The 20,302-nt window shown below is 34.6% G+C and overlaps 1 protein-coding gene across 1 annotated transcript in view; it reads right to left on the bottom strand.

The window, feature by feature from the left end:
• Positions 1-20,302, bottom strand: part of LOC136034766 (dynein heavy chain, cytoplasmic-like) — a gene marked incomplete in the record, with an annotated part of 269,617 nt that overhangs the window by 33,558 nt on the left and 215,757 nt on the right. The window contains 8 exon segments of the mRNA XM_065716167.1: positions 809-977; positions 2,903-3,063; positions 5,307-5,522; positions 6,667-6,980; positions 10,045-10,246; positions 11,021-11,180; positions 18,237-18,702; positions 19,256-19,424. Of these exon segments, the coding sequence (XP_065572239.1) occupies positions 809-977; positions 2,903-3,063; positions 5,307-5,522; positions 6,667-6,980; positions 10,045-10,246; positions 11,021-11,180; positions 18,237-18,702; positions 19,256-19,424 (1,857 nt within the window).

The following is a 20,302-nucleotide window of genomic DNA, read 5'->3' as shown; positions in this document are numbered from 1 at the left end:
TGTTAATGTAAAGAAATACTACCTAGTTTGTTTTTATTCCCACTTTTGCACTGTTATAATTACTTCGCTTATTATAGTTAGTTGTTTTTGAAAGAGTAAAGCCAAAAAACTGTCCCGAGGACGACTTACCTAGATTAATTCGGAGTAAGAAACGACCTTTTTGTGGCAGGGATACAAAAATGATCCCCCTCGCAAAAAAAGAAAAACAATATTTATCATAATCTTTGCAAACTGATCATATACTCCAAAGTATTGTAGCATTTATAAGAAAAACCTAGGGACTTCATCAGCTTTTGCACCAAACAATAAGGGTGACAAAGATGACTGTGACAAATTCAGAAAGTTATTATTGCATATCTAATACTTTGCATTTACTAGGCTTTGTATTAATTTATACTGAGGGACTTTCCATTAATCTTTCCTAAAAATTTCCCCAGACGTTTCCAAATGAAAAAAAAAAAAACACTATCCAAGTCTACCTCTGACACTCAGCCGATACTCTTCAAGCAAAACAAATTTTTCTGAATACAAATATCTTAAAGCCAAATATAACTTTTAAAGCTAATAAATGATTGAACACTAATGTTAAAGGAATAATAATAATAAAAAAATGAATTGTTTACAAGTTCAAACAAAGTCTTTTCAAAAAAAAAAAAAAGTCTGAAGTTCAAGTCAGGCGAAATTTTACCCACACATTACCCGAACACATTTTACATTACTGCAAGAATATACTGTCAAACATGGCTTTAGACTGTTAACCAATGCGTACAATAAGCGATAACAATGGCGCCGTTACATAGAAAAATACCTTAATCATTATTGCGTTTTCAACGCAAAGATCGTCATTTGGCAAAGCATTTGACTGCCAGCGAAGCTTCTCATCCGGTGTTGATAGATACTCAGTTCTGGCTAAGTCAGTACGGTATGGAATTCCTGCGAGAGTAAGATGGTCACACCATCTTTTAAATAGCGTTTGCCTAAAAAAGAAAACAATGCACTTAATTTGCTTTTTAACAATGGGGACATGTCTTTATTGAAGCACTAATCCGAGTCTTCTTTTCAATACTAGTGATACTATTAATTTGACCCAAACAAATCATCAGATTGAAGAAATTTTTTAAAATAATACAATCCTAAATCAGAGTTCAGCTCGGCACTGTCTCCTGTAAAACTGGTTGTTCAGAATTGTTTCTTGAACTTGCTACTGAAGCATGACTTAATAGGACCCAAATGTCATCAATATATAAAAATAAGTTGTCTGTGTGTCTGTCGAGTGACGTCATGTTTGTGTGTCGACTGACGTCATGTTTGTCGACTGACGAAATTACAGACCGGGACATCGGGACACAAATGACGACCGGGACACCAGGACATAGGGAATACAAATGACGACCGGGACACTCAAAGAGAATGCGACCGGGACACAAGGAATGTTCGATTAACAATCACCATCAACAAAGCACCGGGACACAAATGACGACCGGGACACAGGGAATATAAATGACGACCGCGACACTCAAAGAGAAATTACAGACTGGGACACCGGGACACAAATGACGACCGGGACACAGGGAAACAACAACAACGGGGACGCCAGGGGGCACAGGGGGATATATAAATGACAACGGGGACACAGGGAATGTTCGATTAGCAATCACCATCAACAAAGCTCAAGGGCAATCATTAGAATAATGAGGTATAGATCTGAATACAGATTGTTTTTCCCATGGAAAATTATATGTTGCATGTTCAAGAGTCGGTAAACCTGACAATCTATTTATATGCACAGACAATGGGACAGCCTAGAATGTTGTATATTCGCAAGTTTTACGTAGTTAAAAAATATATATATCTATCTATATTCACTGATGGGACACAGGGACACAACTACAATGGCGCGTAAATAATATGGCGCGTAACGACTTACGCGCGCGGGGGGGGGGGGCGAAGCGCCCCCTCCAACTAGGTGCTGGGGTGGCGCGAAGCGCCACCCCAACAGCTAGTTTATATATATATATATATATATATATATATATATATATATATATATATATATATATATATATATATATATATATATATACATATATTAACTATATTTTTAGCTATATATTTTTTAAGTTCTCATTCACCTTCCGTTACTTCTTTTTGTTGCTGTTCATTCAATATTTCATCTTGCTGTATATATAGTATTAGAAATGTTTAATTTTAAAGTAATTTTTGTAGTAATGTACAACCTACTATTCTCTTGAAGTTCATTCCGTTAAGCACTCCAGTTTCTTTTTCTGTGACAAAATTTAAATATATAAAATAAAAATCAGGCAGAGTACTACTTAGTAGCCAACTCCCTTTGTAATGTTTTACTAATTTAACATCTCTTTGAGGGTGAGTCAGAAACAGCCTTGTTCAGAGCATCGTCAAGACTGACAAGTATTGGGACTTAGTCTCCCAAGTCCCCATAGCAAGAGTCCTGACGCTTTCCTTTTCATCTTAGATAGAAAGTTCACTATAACTAAAGCTTTGAATCACATAGTCTACAAAGAGGGGAAAGGGGCTCAGTTTTTCCTTTGAACTAAAAACTGCCTAAAGAGGAAAGACTATTTCAGAGGAAAACACTTATTACCCTTTAAAATCCTCTTATATACCACACTAATATTATTAAACGTCTGAGGTTTCCAACCACAACTAAAAGCAAATAAATTTTCTTTTGAAATTAGTTATTATAATAGTTACTAAAAGTAACTAAAAGCATCAATATTGCATTATTTATCAAAGAGCTTTATATGGCCAAAGAATCATGTAAAAAATTTAGATTAACAAACATTCGTACTTATCAGATTAAGCCTAGCTATTAGATTAACCAAAAACTAAAACAAGTTTCTAAAAATAAGACGAGCTTTACCTATACTGTTGGTCGAAATAGCCACCGTAAGACAAGAAGGCCGCCGATAACAGAACATCACCAACGATTGTATTCATTTGAGCACGGAAAGTTTCACTGGTCGCTTCCCAGCGCTCTTTCTCGATTGATAGAGATGCCAGAAGATTAATAGAGCGATCAACCTAAAAAAAAGTGAAAACAACCCATATTTAAATGTTATCACTCAATATGATTTATCAATTTTAACAACAAAAACTAAATTTATTGTGTTTCCAAGTGTTTACTACGGGCACACTTAGCCGAATATTTTTGAACATAAAACTTAAGAGATAAATTTTATACAAATTGCACTTATTTTAGTATAAATTTCATAGCTTCCCTTCGATGTATTGGGAGCGAAGTGTTCCAAAAGTGGTAAGTCCGTAAATATTTTAAGGTTTTCGTAAAAACCCCTGAAAACTGAGAAATATGTATAATTCACAGGGATGGATTCTGTCTCTTCTTTTTCCATCAGAGTTATTAACATTTTGAGTTCTAATTGACTTCGTAATTCAAAAACATGAGTGAAGAGGAAAAAGAAAGATAATACTAAATAATTCCGTATATAAAGATTTTAAATGAAAACACACAAAAAAGAATAACTAAAACAGACAAAACAATTGGGTTAATAAAATAGGTAACTAAGAGCCGGATGTGAATGACATTTTTTTTTTAAGGTTAGATCCTGCATAAAGCGCATAAAATTCTGTATCAACAGGAAATTCAACTTTACACAATTGTCAACTAAAAGTAAAATTTCAAAGCATAAAAGGTTTCTTATTTCCAATCTTTTAGTGAACTTGTCATGTAATATTAATGATAATGAAATGTGAAGACTGTATCTAACATTACAATCCCTGGCAAGTACTTAATAAAATCCAATAACCGCGTTTAATTTATATTCTATTACTTAATTCGTGATTATCTTTAGAAAAATAAAAAATTTTTTTTTATTGTTCTCCAACACAATTTTTACTATAAAAAATACAAGAAAGGACGAAAACTAAGAAACAGAGCCAACTTCCTCTAAACCATCGAGGCAATGTCCGAATTTAAACTAAACAGAGGCTAATTTGACTAGGCAAGCTAGAAAAAAAAATAAAAAAGAAGAAAAAAACCATTGGTTGTGATTTCAATGGATCAATCACCTGGCAGAAAATATATGGCAATAGCTTCATAGAAGTTGAGTGTATGCTCAAATACTGACAAATATTCTTACGAACATTTTAGCACAGACTTTCTAAAAGGCTTTTAAAAACTCCGCGGCAAGAAAGGGCTAATTTCTCACTGTTAATCCCTTACTTTCTGAGGAATACTCTTTCGTATAGAAAAAAAATATTGAGCTTTAACTTTGTGCTTTGTACATGTTTTTTCCTTAGACAAAAACATATTTCGAATGGGGTAGATGGCACAATTATGCAACCTCTTTTATGCGAGTGCCAGAGTCTTTCTAAACAATACTAAAGTTACTTTGAAATACTAAACCTGTGTCTTCGGGCATTTTGAAATGGACGAATAGGAGCGTTAATCCCAATATTTGCAAGCGTATATATAGGGTACGATATAGGCAGTATTGTGCAATATTGTACTCTACGTACTGCACAATAATGCAAGCTATACGTGAATTTTGGAATATTTTGCCAATTATTTTTTCATCAGCGTCCTTATACAGCTTTTTTTTCCTTTTTGCGTAGTTTACTCGGTAATCTTTTGTATGATTTTATATAGCTTAAATAATTACCTACCTATCTACGAACACCTAGAGTCAATCAAGGGCTTGGATGCTCAAACTCAATGTTCAAGGACGAAATTATTCAGGTTGCCCTCAGAAATATAGCAGAGTTTTTTTTTCTTTTTTGCATAGTTTATTCGGTAGTCTTTTGTATAGTTTTATTGAGCTTAATAAATTATCTACCTATCTACGCACACCTAGAGTCAATCAAGTGCTTAGATGTTCAAAATGTTTAACGACGAAGTTATTCAGGTTGCCCTCAGAAAGGCTTGATTATAAGGGCGATCTTACATTTTTTTCTTTTATACAATGAATCTGAAGTCACCAATTTTAGTGCAGTAAAAAAGGAACAGCTTTTTAAAAAAGGAACAAGAACCAAAAGAAAGCATAAGAAAAAGAATGGCACAGAAAATTGGTTACAACATGCAAAATGAGGGCCATCCAGAAGAAATTCACAAACTGGGTATTTTATTCAAAGTTAATTCAAATGCTTCATACTACTTTTCTTCCTTTTTATAAAGAAGAGTATTTTCAGTGTACCTAAGTTACTTCTGAAGGCACAGAACAATTTAAATGATGTCCTGAAACTGGCTACTTTATTAAAAAGCCATGATAAATACTGATGATATTCGTCACTGATAAGGTAAGGCTTACCTTGCCCTGGACATTTTCTAAGTCTGTTTTGATAGCTTGCGCTTGAGCAATCAGTAGAGCATACTCTTCCTTATAGGACGAAATCGATTTTTCAAGGTGATTCACAAGAGCCTTCATTTCCTCACCACGCTTCCTGTTTTCTTCGGCCTGTTCTTGGAATCCCTTTAATTCATTACGAAGTGGCTCCACCTTCTTCAAAATATCAGCATAGCTGAGCTAAAAAAGAAAAAAAACTTTCAAACACAAATAACACGGTAAATGAATTACTACAGACGGAATAAAGAAGAAAAACAAAAGTGAGTATTTACCCTTTGTCTACAAGATCTAATTATTTACTAAAATTAAAAATCAAAATTAACTAATTGTAGTTAGTTGTCGCTCTTCAAACTATACAAAACGAAAAAGGTCAACAAAAATATGCTCTGCCAAAGTAGAAACAACAATTCAAGGAGGCTTCCTAATTTGAAATCCCCGTGCATGGAATTGCAGTGCTCAATAAATCAATTAAAAAATTGCTGATGACTTCTGGAAATGTAGAACTTGCCACAAGAGCAAGGGGAACTATACACTCCACTCCCTAAATTACTGCAAGTTTAAGTTTTGTCTTTCCCATAATACAGGAAGTTACCCAAGGGTAATGGATTCAAAACAAATTTCAATGTTATTTAAACCAAGTTTAAGTCTTTCACCACCATGGCCTGGTGCATAAGATAAAGAGCTGTTCGGAATCAAGTAGTTCAATCAATAGTTCAAAATCAAGATACTAAGGAGGAAAAATTCTATGAACCCTGTAAACCAATGTAATGAATATTCTTTTTGCTGATACTAGGTGGCATGAGTGGAAGTTCAGGATAACTATCATAAGTTCTCTCGCTCATGCCACAGAGTATCAGTAAAAAAGGAATAGTTATTTCATTGATTGGTTTCATAGGAAATCACGTTTGGTCTGACAGCAGATTTTAGAAACGTATTCAAGAAACAGGTTAAATACATAAAAAGATGTTTTCTTCTTGAGATTCAGTTTATTCAAGCTTTATTTATATCGAAGTTCAGTACTAAACTTTCTTAAAGCTCTAACAAACATTTTCATCTAAACTATAATGTATTTTATGAGCAACTTTTATGAGTAGTATACTGCTAGATTACAATCTGATCAGCTATCCGATGGAAAAATGAGTAGATTGATAATTGATTTTAGTAGTGTTACACTAAAATCAAAGCCAACAAAGTCCAAAAAACCAATACGTTGAAATAATAAGCTAGTTGCACTCTTACTATCAAAAGTTTCTCAATACCAAGTGACTCAAAAAATACAGATTCATGGAAAAAAAAAGAAAAGAAGAAAATATGGATTAATTACCTGAGCTATAGCCCATTTCACCAAAGGTCCACATGCAACACTAGCCCTATTAATTTTTTCGTAGTTATAGTCTGGGTTGGACAAATATTTAGCTTTCATTTTGTCTCGAATATCGTCACTAACATCTTCGGTGCTGAAATTAACAATCATCGGGATGAAGTTATCACGATTAATGATAGAACGGATGGTCTTCCAGTCAGTGGTAGCCTCGCCCAGAAGGAGACAGATGGATTCCAAAGCCACCTTTACCATAGCAGGTGGATTGGCCATACGTTGCATTTCTACTAAATTTTGTTTCTTGATCCCTTTTACAGCTAGAAAGAGAAAGGAGTATTGAAAGCAATATTTACCTTTTGTCTTTTTCTGGTTTCCCTTGGAATTGACACATTTGAATTAGGGTGGATATTTACTTGAGTTCAGGCACGCGCCCACTAGTGGGGGGAGGCTAAAGGGGAAGTAGCCCCCCACCCCAAAAAAATTATATTATGTTTTTAAATCTTATTTAATTTGTTCGGTTTTATCATTCATTACTCAGTCCCTACTCAAAACTTACATTCAAAGAGCTAAAATAAACTGCAAGTAATGCCTTAAAATACTGTTTTTTCTAAGGAGTTTAATCGTTTTTTTATTTATTTGATGGATGGCCAGGGGACCCCCGGCCAGCTCCCCATGATTATTTTCTAATTGCGCCATTATTTGAGCCGATGGAACCATGTGCTAATCTCTTGCCGGATATTTACTTGAGTTGATAAAATAATGTGCTACTCTCCTGCCCGGCTTACGATTTCTTTAGGTGGGCAACTAGATTTTGTATTTTGTTCTTACTTTTTATATATTTTTGTCTCCCCTGCACCTTCCTAGCCATGGAGCATTACTGATTTTTGTTGTCGTTGTCAATCTATTGTTAAATAAGAGAACTATACACTTCAGTATTGTCAAAATACTATGCAATCTCCAAATTCTCACCAGTTCTATCTACTGTTTTGGCTCTTTGAAGCACAAAGTAAAGAGTTAATAAAAAAAAGCAGACTCAACCAATTTTGCGGTAGCAACTCAATCTAAGCGTTATAATACACCGCTGTCATTTGACAATGACAGCTAGAAATTTTGAAAAAACGATAAAAAAAAGAAAGAAAGAAAAGAAAAAGACAAAAGAAAAAATCACACAGAAATCAAAATATTTTTCTTTCAAAGATTGCGAACGAGCGATACCTTCAAATTTGAGCCAAAGAAAAGTGAAAGATACACAGGGAAGAATAGAAAATTATCAAGTAATAGTTTATTTGCCAAATAATTTTTTTTTTAATTTCTTTCTGCTTAGTATTTTAAATACTAAGTATTTTATTAAAAATAAAAATATTTAAATACTTACGATAGAAACCTGCAATTCACTCTAGAGACCGACCGAAAGAGATGGAAAAAAACCTTTTTTATATGTATTGATAATACGCAGTGTGAATAAACTTGATTTTACAGTTTACAGAAAACCTACGCATAATAATAGATGCCTTCACTTCAAATCTAACCATCCTCAACAGGTTAAAAGAGGTGTGGTAATATCTCTTGTGGATAGAGTACTTAATATCTGTTCAGAGCCGTATGTTAAAAAAGAATTAAATTTTATTACAGACATACTGTCACTTCTAAAATGATCAATTTTGGCCACAATATTACCCGCCTCCTGTCACAGTCAAATTTATGTCCCTAAGACTGGTTAAATCCAAGACCCTTTAGAATGAGGTTTCTCTGAAATTTCTAAGTCCATTATGATGTCCCTCCGGGAGGAAGAACGAAATGAGGACATTGTCATTAATTGCCGTGTGTGAGGAGTACCCTTGTGCAGCATCATTCATGGGGGCCATTCATTGCATAAAGGAGTCTTGAGGAGTAGGGGCTTTGAGGCAGTTATTGTGGTTGATTGCCTCAAAGTTTGGTTTATTACTAATGGAGACATGGTTAGACCATTGACTATGAGGACTTGAACTGCCTCTGTCAGAGTAAAGCATGAAAAGTTTGTTAAGGTAGTAAGCCACATATATTGGTAGTAAGGTAGTAAGCCATATTGTTGGCATGTTAATAGTAGCGCATGGTTACCGCTTGAGCTATGATCTAACCAGTTACGGCCTGAAGGATCCTTGCTTTAAGCGGCGAAGATGGACTAGATGGGGTTTCGTGACCTTTTTTGTATGTTCATTGTCTTCACTTGAAATAGATTCCCATTCATACACTGAATGTCTAGAGGAGAGTGACCCAAGATTTCACTATAGACATTCGCTTTGGTTTTACTCTTATGTTGTAACATCAGCGCTGGAATTTTGTTTATAATGTGAGCTGTTCTTATTCATTTAATTTTTTTTCTTCTTCGCGCGTTTAGTTGTCATGCTAATTTTTGCGTGTTTTTTCGTTCTTTTCGATTTTTTCGTTGCGAAAGGCTCTGAGACGTTGGGCCGAAATATACGGAATATTTTTTAATTAAAGTGTTGTTTTCTTTTTATTTTTTGTTCACTGCTTTTTTGAAATTAAAACCCGTTTTTTCTTGCTTAATTTTTCGTTCATAAACAACAGAAAACTAAAAACCGACACTTGCTTTCCCGGAAATGAAAACACCTATTGAACTTCTCCTATTTTGTGGGATTGATAAAGATTCAGATTTAATGAAACTTATATAATTAGAAAGATTTTTTTTTGAATGAAGCAAAGTTCAGGAAATGGCAGTCTCTAAAAATACTCTAGTAAACCTGCTTGGAAAATATTGAAAATCAGCTTAAAAGAAGTATCATTGAATAATTTAACAGCTTTGGAAGTTTCTCATTGTGCTAAATGCTTTGATTAAAATATTTGCGAACACAGGATGAACATTATTTATACTGTATGTATTGTTTTACAAAAATTAGTCAGAAACTATAGTTTTTCTTTGTTTGAAACTAGTTTCTCCTTAGTTTTTCGAAGTCTTGACACATTTAAGATCCTTTATCAATTTTTACCAAATTAATTCGGTAGCTGCCTCTAGTGCTACGAAAATGTGACGATGGGCCCTTTGTTTTTGAGACTGTCAGCCGACGCTAAGACTCGCAAAATAAGATTTATGGTATCAAACATCATTAAGTTTCTTTTTTTTTTTATCAATTTATTGTACCTACAAATAGCAAACTTGAAAAAAATGGCTGTAAAATCTGTAAATTATTTCGGGATGCAGAAAAAAGCACTCCCCTGCAACTATAGGGCCTATAAAAAATAATTTGAACAACATAATTGAACAAAACAAAGCTCAAAAGAACAAAGCAACAACGCTCATACCTTATTTCGTTGCAAATGCCTATGCAACAACCTTGCTCTCATGGGAAGAAATATTAAGACAAAGACTAAAATCATTCGTACCTTGTTGGGCTTCGACAACGGCCGGCTCTACTTGTGACAGCTCACTCATAACATCTTTACTTTTGACAGCAATGTCAGCTAGTTGCTTTTCTAAAGCTCTTTGAATTTCTTCAGACTGCTGTTTCTTCTGTTCGGCTTCGTTCTGATCTTGAACCATCTGTTTAAGCTTGGCGTTGGCAGCCTCGTTTTTGGCTTGTAGTTCCTAGGTAGTTCCCAAATTTTAGTAAAGTAAATGAAGTATGAAAAAAGGGAAAAAAAGAAGGATAAACATAATTGCACGGTCATAGTGTATATTTTATTTTAGTGAATACATCAGTAAAACCAAGTTTACTCATTTTTATTCTTAATTATTGACATACACTACAATAATTTCTTATGCTTCAACTATCACATTTAAGGCAACAATCTAAACAAAGAATACAATGTATATGGCAAAAAAAAAAAAAAAAAAAAAAAAAAACAACTGCAAAACATTTGAAACTAAATGTTCTTATTTACATCTTTCTGAACTTATCCAGGGTAATAGACATTCACAGGTAATAGACATTAATCTGATGCAGACTGTCTTAGTTTCATCAAAGAAAGGAACAGAATAAAAAGCCTGTGATATTTGACTGACCCTGTATCAAACAACGAGCTGTGTGAAAAAATTTAGTTTGATCCCATTTTCTAGAGCTATATAAAAAAAAGAAGAAAAAAAAGAAAGAAAATACCAGATCACGTTTTACGGATGAAGGATGACCGACTACCAAAGATTGTGATTTTCGACCACCCATCTTGGACCAAACGAAAGGTAGATGGTTCTCAAATGGGATTGGAAAAGCTCATAAGGAAGGATTTAAAGGGAAGTCGAACTTAATTGGTTGGAGTAAAAAGTAAACCTTAGAACATTGGAGCGTAGAAGGACCTTGTGCAGCTGTGTTTGGTTCAGGCGGCTTAGTGCTGCAATGAGCTGTTAGCAGTAGTAGATACATACCTGTTTCTTGACAGCCAATGACTTCTGCATATCCTCAACTTGCTCGACTGTTTCGGCTATCTTTCCTAGACCGACGTTCAAGTGAAGCTGATGCTCCTCTAATTCGGCCAATTTTTCACTGTGCAGCTTTACCAACTGCTGAATAAAATCAAGGTAGTGCCTAAAAGGATAATATAACATGAGCGACAGCGTGGTTAAGATCTGGCAGCAGTGTCATTTCGCTTTTCTATTGATGCATATTAGTTTATCTTTATTATTTTTAATTGCCTAAAGTCATTTTTGTCTACTTTTATTGTTACATGCCCCAAGAAGAGCAATTTTTATAGTGTACTAGCTGTTGGGGTGGCGCTTCGCGCCACCCCAACACCTAGTTGGTGGGGCGCTTCGCCCCCCCCCCAAAACCCCCCGCGCGCGTAAGTCGTTACGCGCCATATTAGTTGTGTCCCTGTGTCCCACCTGTGAATATAGATAGATTTATATATGTGTTTCAAACTACGTAAAAATTGCGAATATACAACATTTTTGGCTTTCCCACTACTGGGAAATTTCCGTTTCCAATTGCCAGCAATTGATCTGAAAATGTTTGACCAGAGTCATCGTTTTGCAATCGGACACGCATATTTGTAGTTAATTTTAATATTTTTACGTGTGCCCATAAATTAGAATTTTTCAGGCAAGCATTCATTTCGTCTGCAGGAGTTAAACTACGTAAAAATTGCGAATATACAACATTCTTGGCTTTCCCATTGTCTGTGCATATACAAAGCCGTATGTACTAATAATGACGTCATATGCAAACGCTCTTTTTACAAACAAACAAACATGCATACACACAACTCGTTTTTATATAGATAGATAGATAGATAGATACAATACAAATTAACTGCGTAAAACTTGCGAATATACAACATTCTTCGCTGTCCAATTGTCGCTGCATATAAATAGATTGTCAGGTTTACCGACCCTCGAACATGCAACGTACAATTGTCCATGGGAAAAACAATCAGTATTAAGATCTATACCACATTTTTCTAATGATTGACCTTGAGCTTTGTTAATGGTGATTGCAAATGCTAATCGAATTGGGAATTGCAATCTTTTAAATTGAAAAGGCAGATCCATTGGAATCATGGGAATGCAAGGAATAAGAACAGCCTCACCCTCAAAAGGCCCTGTCAAGATTGTGGCCTCTATTAGGTTTTCCATTGTTTTTTTTTTACGACAAGTCGCGTGCCATTGCAAAGCTTTGGTGGGTTGATATTTCTTAAAAGTATTATTGGTACGCCTATTTTTAGTTGTAGCACGTGTGGTGGAAACCCTGAAAGATCTATGGAATTTAAAAATTCAGATGGATAATTAACCGCTTCATTTGGTTCCAAAACTGTGTCGACTGACTTGTAAAGGACTGCCTGGTCTCGAATCTTGGTCAAAACAATATTGTTGATTTCGTGGACGTCTATATTTTTGGGTTCGAGAATCGCTCTTTCACTTAGCCATTTATTATTTTTATAATTTCTTAGAATATTCGGAAATACTTTTTCAATCAATTCATTTTTGAACGTCACTAAATTACAGAAATCAGCAGGTAGTTGTATACGTCCTCAAATTAGTCTATCGTATCATAAATGTCTTTTTGTTCCGACGTTAACTTGTAAATGTTATTTTGTACATACGACAATAGATCACTCGTACTGTAAGTTTGTTCACGATCCAATTCTACACATGTCGAAACAGCAGCGATACGGTTAGGTGAAGGCATTCCCAAATCCTGAAGAGGTTTGTTTGCCATACGTACGCACAAATCTTCTATAATAACCAAAGTGTAGTTATAAATTTCTGATGTAAAATCAAAAGTCATATCTGACGTCTCTAACTGTTTTCGATGGAGTATATCTTCGGACATTTTTGACTTATATTTTTCCCATAACTCTGTAGGAGCTGATGGAGAGCAAGTTGTTAAAATGATGCCAAACAATGCACGAATTTGACTTGGGGTTGACGTTTCGCACGCGTCATTGATGCAGTTATCCCAGTGTTGGTCATTCTCCAATAAATTCAGAGCTTGGCATGCACTACGGTAAGTGCCATGTATAGTACCGTTTACAGTTCTCAAATACTCAAGGGATGTCGGACCGGGTACATTCACCAAAAGCAGGCGTAGAAAGAAGCATTCATGTTGATTGGGGTGAACGGTGTAGAGTCTTCCTATCGTGGTATCTTTGAAGATGGTAGGTTGGCCGTCGACTGACTTATCTTGTTTTCGACGTTCAAATACTTTATTTTTAGTATTCCACGTGTAATAAGAAGGCACTTCAGTATACAGCAGTTTTTTTGCAAAAGAATCATTTTTGCAAAGCGAAAAAAAAGCTGTTAATTTTGTATCCGGTGGATTCAGGGCTCTTTGTTCCACGTTGGTTTCCGAGAAATAAACACGTTGACCATTCTGTAAATGTACCGCTAAGTGAACAACAGCTGGACTACGTTCATGTATCGGAAATGAAAGAATTCGCCAAACAGCTTCATTACTGCTTATGTATCTTCCAGCCTGATATTGTACGATTTCGTCGAAATCTTTGATTTCGGGCTGCAAGCCAAAAACTGCCATGTCACTGCCTTTGTTGACGTATTTACATATGTATTTGATTGCCTTTACGGAGTTACAGCATTCAACGTTATGTGTGCATTAAATGTTTTTGATAATAATGGGGAATATGGAACAACCCACTGGTTATCTACTTCGATGGTGGTACCGTTGCCATTGTAGGTTCTTCAGTCATTTTACAATTAGAAATTTCTCTTTCAACGGTCTTCTTACAATTAAAAATTTGTCTTTGAACGATATTCTTAAATACCTGTGTCCTGGTCGTCATTTATATTCCCTGTGTCCCGGTCGTCATTTGTGTCCCGGTATCCCAGTCTGTAATTTCTCTTTGAGTGTCCCGGTCGTTATTTATATTCCCTCTGTCCCGGTCGTCATTTGTGTCCCGGTCTGTAATTTCTTTTTGAGTTTTTTTTCTTTTTAGTATTTTTTAGTTTTTTACATTTTTTCTTTTTTCCGTTTTCTTTTTCTTCTTTATTTTTCAGCTTCACTATGAAATACATATCGCCGAACCTTTGTTTTTTTAACTAAAATCTGGTAGGCATTGATGACCTTATCCAAGTCATAGTCCCAAACCCAATCATCATCGCTATCATTTTCAGTTTTGATATGTTTTGACTCTCGCTGTCCAGGTGGATCTTCATCTAACTGCGCGGTTTTGCGTTCTTTAGCCTCAAGCCTATTTCTTTGCTGTTCTTTTGATTCCTCGGCACGCTTTCTTTTCTGACTTTCTCTATCAGCAGCAAGTTTTTTGGCATAGACTCTTTGAGCATCTTCATCGGCTTTTGCCATTGTAAGTTCATCAGTCATTTTAAACTTAAACATTAATAGATTTCTACGTGAACATATATGTCTTAAATATCTTTAATGACGTCACCGTCATAGCAAAAATGACGACAACTAACTTCATGACGTCAGTCGACACAGAAACATGACGTCACCTGACAGACAGACACACAGACAGACAACTTATTTTTATATATATAGATTTCAAATCAAAACTATTATAACAATTTATTAAGGACATTATCATTTAAATTTAACCAATATATCATTTATTGTATTATTCATTAAATCATTTATTATTCAATCATTGTTTCCTTTTAGCAGCACAAGGTACCTTAACATCTTTACACTCAAGAGTACACCACATTTACCTTCTAGATGTGGAGTATGAAAATGACGGCATTTTAATATCTACTTACTCTAATCTATTTGCGCCAAAACTTTAAACAAACGACGTAAAACTGAATAAAATATTCCACTACATTGAACACGCATAAAGAAACTTATGCAGTTTTGTGATACGAAAAAAATAAAAGCGCCTTTACAACACGAAGTTTCGAGTAGTAAATTGTCCTAACACCGTATAAAGAAACGGCAAAGGGATAACATCGGAATGTCACTAGTTTAAAATAAACCTCGTTAAACTATCATTTCAAATAAATTTTCAAGCTAAATGTTCACAGAAGAGCAGGTAAGAAAAGATAGATAAGTTTGCTATTACAGCCCCTAAGGGCTGAATTCAAATCTCGGAATCATTAAATAAAAAGTTGAAAAAAAAACATGATAAAAACACGAAAACTACCAGACTTGTAAAAAATTAAATAAAAAAAACAACAAGTTTTTTCAACGGAAAGTTAGGAGCGACATTAAAACTTAAAACGAGAAGAAATTACTCCGTATATGAAAGGGGCTTTTCCTCCTCAACGCCTCGCTCTTTACGCTAAAGTTTGACCCTTTCTCTTAACTCTACTTTTTAAAACAGTAAGAAACTTTAGCGTAAAGAGCGGGGCGTTGAGGAGGAAAAGCCCCTTTCATATACGGAGTAATTTCTGTTCGTTTTAAGTTTTAATGTCGCTCCTTACTTTCCGTTAAAAAAACTTGTTTTTTTTAATTTAATTTCTGGACGTTTTTGAATTAATGCATGTTTTGATCTTGGCTCTCCGCACATAAATAGTTAAAACAAAATTTGCATATTAATTAATTGCAATTAATCGGAAGATTTTGAGAAAAAAGAAGCGAGGGAGGAGGCCTAGTTGCCCTCCAAGTTTTTGATTACTTAAAAAAGTAACTAGAACTTTTAATTTTTTACAAACGTTTTCATTGGTAAAAAATATACGTAACTTACGAATTAACTTACGTAATGAACTTCTATATTCGTATGTTTTTATTGCGTATATGAGGGGGTTCAACCGTCGTCGATACCTCGCTCTTTACACTGAAGCTTAGATTTTGTCCCAATTCCTTAAGAATGACCTCCGAATCACAAATGCCGTAGAATAAATAGTTGAAATTACTAAAAATACTTTAGCGTAAAGAGTGAGGTATAACGAGGAGGTAAACCCCTCATATGCGTAATAATTTTTGTTCGTTTTAAGTTTTAATGCTGCTCCTTACTTTCAGTAGAAAAAACTTTTCATATTTATTTTTTCATTGTTTTTTTTTCAAATAAAGCTAGAAAATCCTGCGCCCCCTTCATTGGAATTCTCTTCCCCCAAGAGAAGTCTCTCCATGGAAATATCATCCCACGTACCCCCCTAAACTCTCTCTCCTAAACCTAAAAAATCCCCCTGAAAGCGTCTGTACACTTCCCAGTTCCATTACTATATGTAAACACAGGTCAAAGTTTGTAACTTGCAGCCCCTCCCACGGGGACTGCGGGGGAGTAAGTCGTCCCTAAAGAAATAGTTATTAAGTTTTTCGAATATGGTGAATAAAATGGCTATCTCAGAATTTTGATCTGGTGATTTTGGAGAAAAAATGAGCGTGGGAGGGGGCCTAGGTGCCCTCCAATTTTTTTGGTCACTTAAAAAGGGCACTAGAACTTTTAATTTCGGCTAGAATGAGCCCTCTCGCAAGATTCTAGGACCACTCAATCGATACGATCACCCCTGAAAAAAAAAAAATACGCATCCGTGATCTGTCTTCTGGCAAAAACAAGAGGGTTCTCTGATACGCTGAATCTGATGGTGTGATTTTTGTTAAAATTGTATTACTATTAGGGGGTGTTTCCCCTTATTTTCTAAAATATGGCAAATTTTCTCAGGCTAGTAACTTTTGATGGGTATAACTGATCTTGATGAAACTTTTATATTTAAAATCAGCATTAAAATACGATTCTTTTGATGTAACTGTTGGTATCAAAATTCCATTTTTTAGAGTTTCGGTTACTATTGAGAAGGGTCGCTCCTTACTACACAGTTCGTTACCACGAACTGTTTGATGCCACAGTTAAAATTATCACAATGAACTATCATTCGTTAGTCAATAACTAAAACTGAAAATGTAATGTCAAGTTGAAAAGGCAAAAGCGGGACACTAAAAAAAGGAAAAGACAAAAAAAGAAAAGGGGAAAAACAGCGAGCAAATGCAACATGGGCAGCACTAGAACCAAATAATAAAATGGATAAACTAGCGGAAACTTTTGTTTATTTTTTTCTGAAATGAGGGGGACAAAGGTTTTTAATATCTGGATGTACACCATTAAACGGTACACATGGAAGGGACAGGCTGAGAAACGGTCCGAGGAGGGCGGGATCTGGGTAGGAAGTGTCTCTCCAGGGAAATGTGTTCCACGCGAAAGTTTGTCGTTATATTTAAAAAAAGGAGGCAAAACATACCTTTCCTGCAACCAAGTGTTTCTAGCTTGAATTTTTTTTTCTTTAGAAGAAAAGAAAACGAAATTGTGCTTTCTTCGAAAATTATTCGTAGGTGTCTTTTTTGCATAGATTCAATTTTATCTGACTCTTCCCTGGAGATGTCAAACTGGACAAGCATATTCGAAAAGAAGGTGGACAAAGGAAGCATAAATATTGGGAGGAATGGAAAGGGGTGATACCCAAAATTTATTTAAAAGCTAGAGGATGGGTTAGATGTGTTAGCTCTACGGAATTAACTCTTTTTTAACATGGATATCCACTTTAAATTAGAAGAAAGAGTAAGGCCAACTAATTTAAAGGAGGACACACAATTTCAGAAGGGACAGGAGTACGAAAATAGGGCGAGGATTTAATGAAACAGATTGGCAATACAATGCATTTAGAGGGGGGTTTAATCTCATGCCACAAACTAGGCATTTTATACGATGTCATTGAAGATGCTCATAGGGCCGCTCATTAAATTTTTATAGTAAGTTTCAAAGACCGCAAGGTCATCGACGAATTTCCATGTGTCAGGATTGAGATTTCACATTGCAAGTAAGTCAATTAATTTTCAACACATAAGGCTGGTGAAAGACTTTGACAGACACTATTACTTTTACTCATAAAATTTGAAAAGGGCGAGAAAAAAATATTGCAAAGACTATGGTTTAATAAGACTAAACTGATTAATATCTGACTACACTGACAAGAAAAACAACAAAACAAATACAAAAAATCAGATTTTCGAACGGATTTGTGTTAGTATACTTAGCCCTTTTCAGAATTTATAAAACACCAGATAGAAAATTCCGGCTGAGCAGCCCCAAAATATTGAAGTCCCAGTTTCGCATGTTGAAAAATTAATATACCTTAAAAAAAGAATAAGTAACAACACTGCACTTATGTTTTGGTCTAAAAAAGAAAGAAAGAATCACTTTATAGTTGATTAGAATAAGCCATTTTTAAATAATACCTTGGGGTAATTGTCATTTGATAGCCACTCTTCTTAGCCAGTCGCGTAGCAGCTTTTTTCAAAGTTTGATGCACAAAAACAGTAGCATTGATCACAGCTTCTCTGTGGTTAGATGCAACTGATAAATTCGGGCTGACTAGAGGACTGGTGCTTGGTGCATGCCACAATGGACGATCCAGATCAACTTTAACAGTAAACTCTTTTCCGACTTGGAACAAAGCGGTATCTGACCAATCTCCAAACCAATTCAGAACACAACGGTTAAAAAGTGCAGGAGAAGTAGCTGCTCTGTCGCGGAGGCCATCTGATGAGGGATTCATGGTGAAGACGACATGAAGGTTTCGCATCACTTGTTGGGTAAACCATTTGTAAAGCTCTTCAGATGAATCAAGCATTAAACCTTCTCGCTGTGCGCCCTCTTTACATTGGGTCATCAAGGTGGTGTACTCGTCATTTTCGAATAGACCTAAACAAACAACAATCATTAATACTTAACAAACATAGACAATTATTTAGGCTTACGATAGAAGTTTTCTTCATAAAAGCAAAATACAATAAAGCAAACAATACATAGGATATATCGTGTGCTAATACAAGTACCAAAAAATAAACAATAGAAGAAGTCTCCTCAAAACTTCTAGGCCCAACATATCTTCCAGCCTTTTGACATCAGAATGTCTTACCAATGAAAATATTTATTTGCAATGAAAGGAAGATGCAATGCGGATTACAATATAAAACCAACAAAGACCCATATTATAAATTAGTTGTCAAACATTGTCAAGTTTTATTGTATTTAAATTACAAATAAAAACTTTGAACTTTCAAAACACATGGCTCAGTAAAACTTAAGAGTACATCTATATATATATATATATATATATATATATATATATATATATATATATATATATATATATATATATATATATATATATATATATATATATATATATATATATATATATATATAACATTGGAAATTAAAAAAAAAAGAAAGAAAAAAGAATTAGGTATACCTGGTACTTCTCCATTAGCAAGGAGGGTGTTCATTCTTTCAAGAAACCCAGAATCAAGGACGTTGGACTCATCCATAATAAAGGCAATTTTTTCTCCACGACATCCAGAACGTCTCAAAACCTGTCTGAGGTCTTCATCAAAATCAGCTGCTGTGTATTTGTTGTGAACCTACAATTTAGAGCACATGTGGTGGCTTGTTTCTTGTTCTATACAAAAATTCTTCAAAAAAGTCAAAATCAAAGTGTAAAATAAAATTGACACGCAATTATCTAATAATATGAAAAACGTATTTGCACTTGTATGAAAAAAAACTCATTAAAACTGAAAATTTAAACAAGTAATAGTGTTATTTTAAAATAGCATACAAGCTTTAACAAACAAAATTTTGGACGGATAAAAAACAAGAAAAAAAAGAGATAGCTTAGGCTCCAAACCGATTTTTAGATTAAAATTTAAATCCATTTAAATGTTTCTGTCCACCGTTCTTTCTTATATCTCAGCAAATTTGAATGGGACAGATTAACTGGGGTCAAATTTAACTGAGTCAACTAATTGGCTTCTAAGAATTTAGATTTAAGGAGGTGATTTAAACCAAGATTTCACTCGAAAGTGAGGAAAAAACTTCAACCGTCAATAAAAGCATTCTCTGTCCAAAATAAGTTAAACTGGAACTTTTTACATTATTCTAAAAATATCTAAAAAAGTTAATCTAAAAATATCTTCACGTGTTTTTTTTTCAAGAAAGATCAACAGGTAAATGAAACCTAGCAGCTGTGGTGGGTAAAGAAGAAAAGGCATATTTGGTGATTCGTATTTGACTGTTGATACAAATTATGAAAAAAGGTGTCGTTCCAATTTCGATATATGTTTAATGTTGGTTTATACATCAAATGGAATACTGATATCGAAATCATAATGTCGATATAAAAATTATATTCCAAAAATGTCAAAACCTATGAAGTTGTTCAAGAAATGCTGAAATTTTTAGTTTCAATAAAAAACAAACATGTTATTAATAGTAAAGATATTCTTTCTTAGTTCCCTCA

The sequence above is a fragment of the Artemia franciscana genome, chromosome 13, assembly GCF_032884065.1.
Source record: "Artemia franciscana chromosome 13, ASM3288406v1, whole genome shotgun sequence".
Classification (NCBI taxonomy): Eukaryota; Metazoa; Arthropoda; class Branchiopoda; order Anostraca; family Artemiidae; genus Artemia; species Artemia franciscana.
The sequence above is the reverse complement of the archived record's forward strand: the minus strand, read 5'-3'. Positions and strand labels throughout refer to the sequence as shown.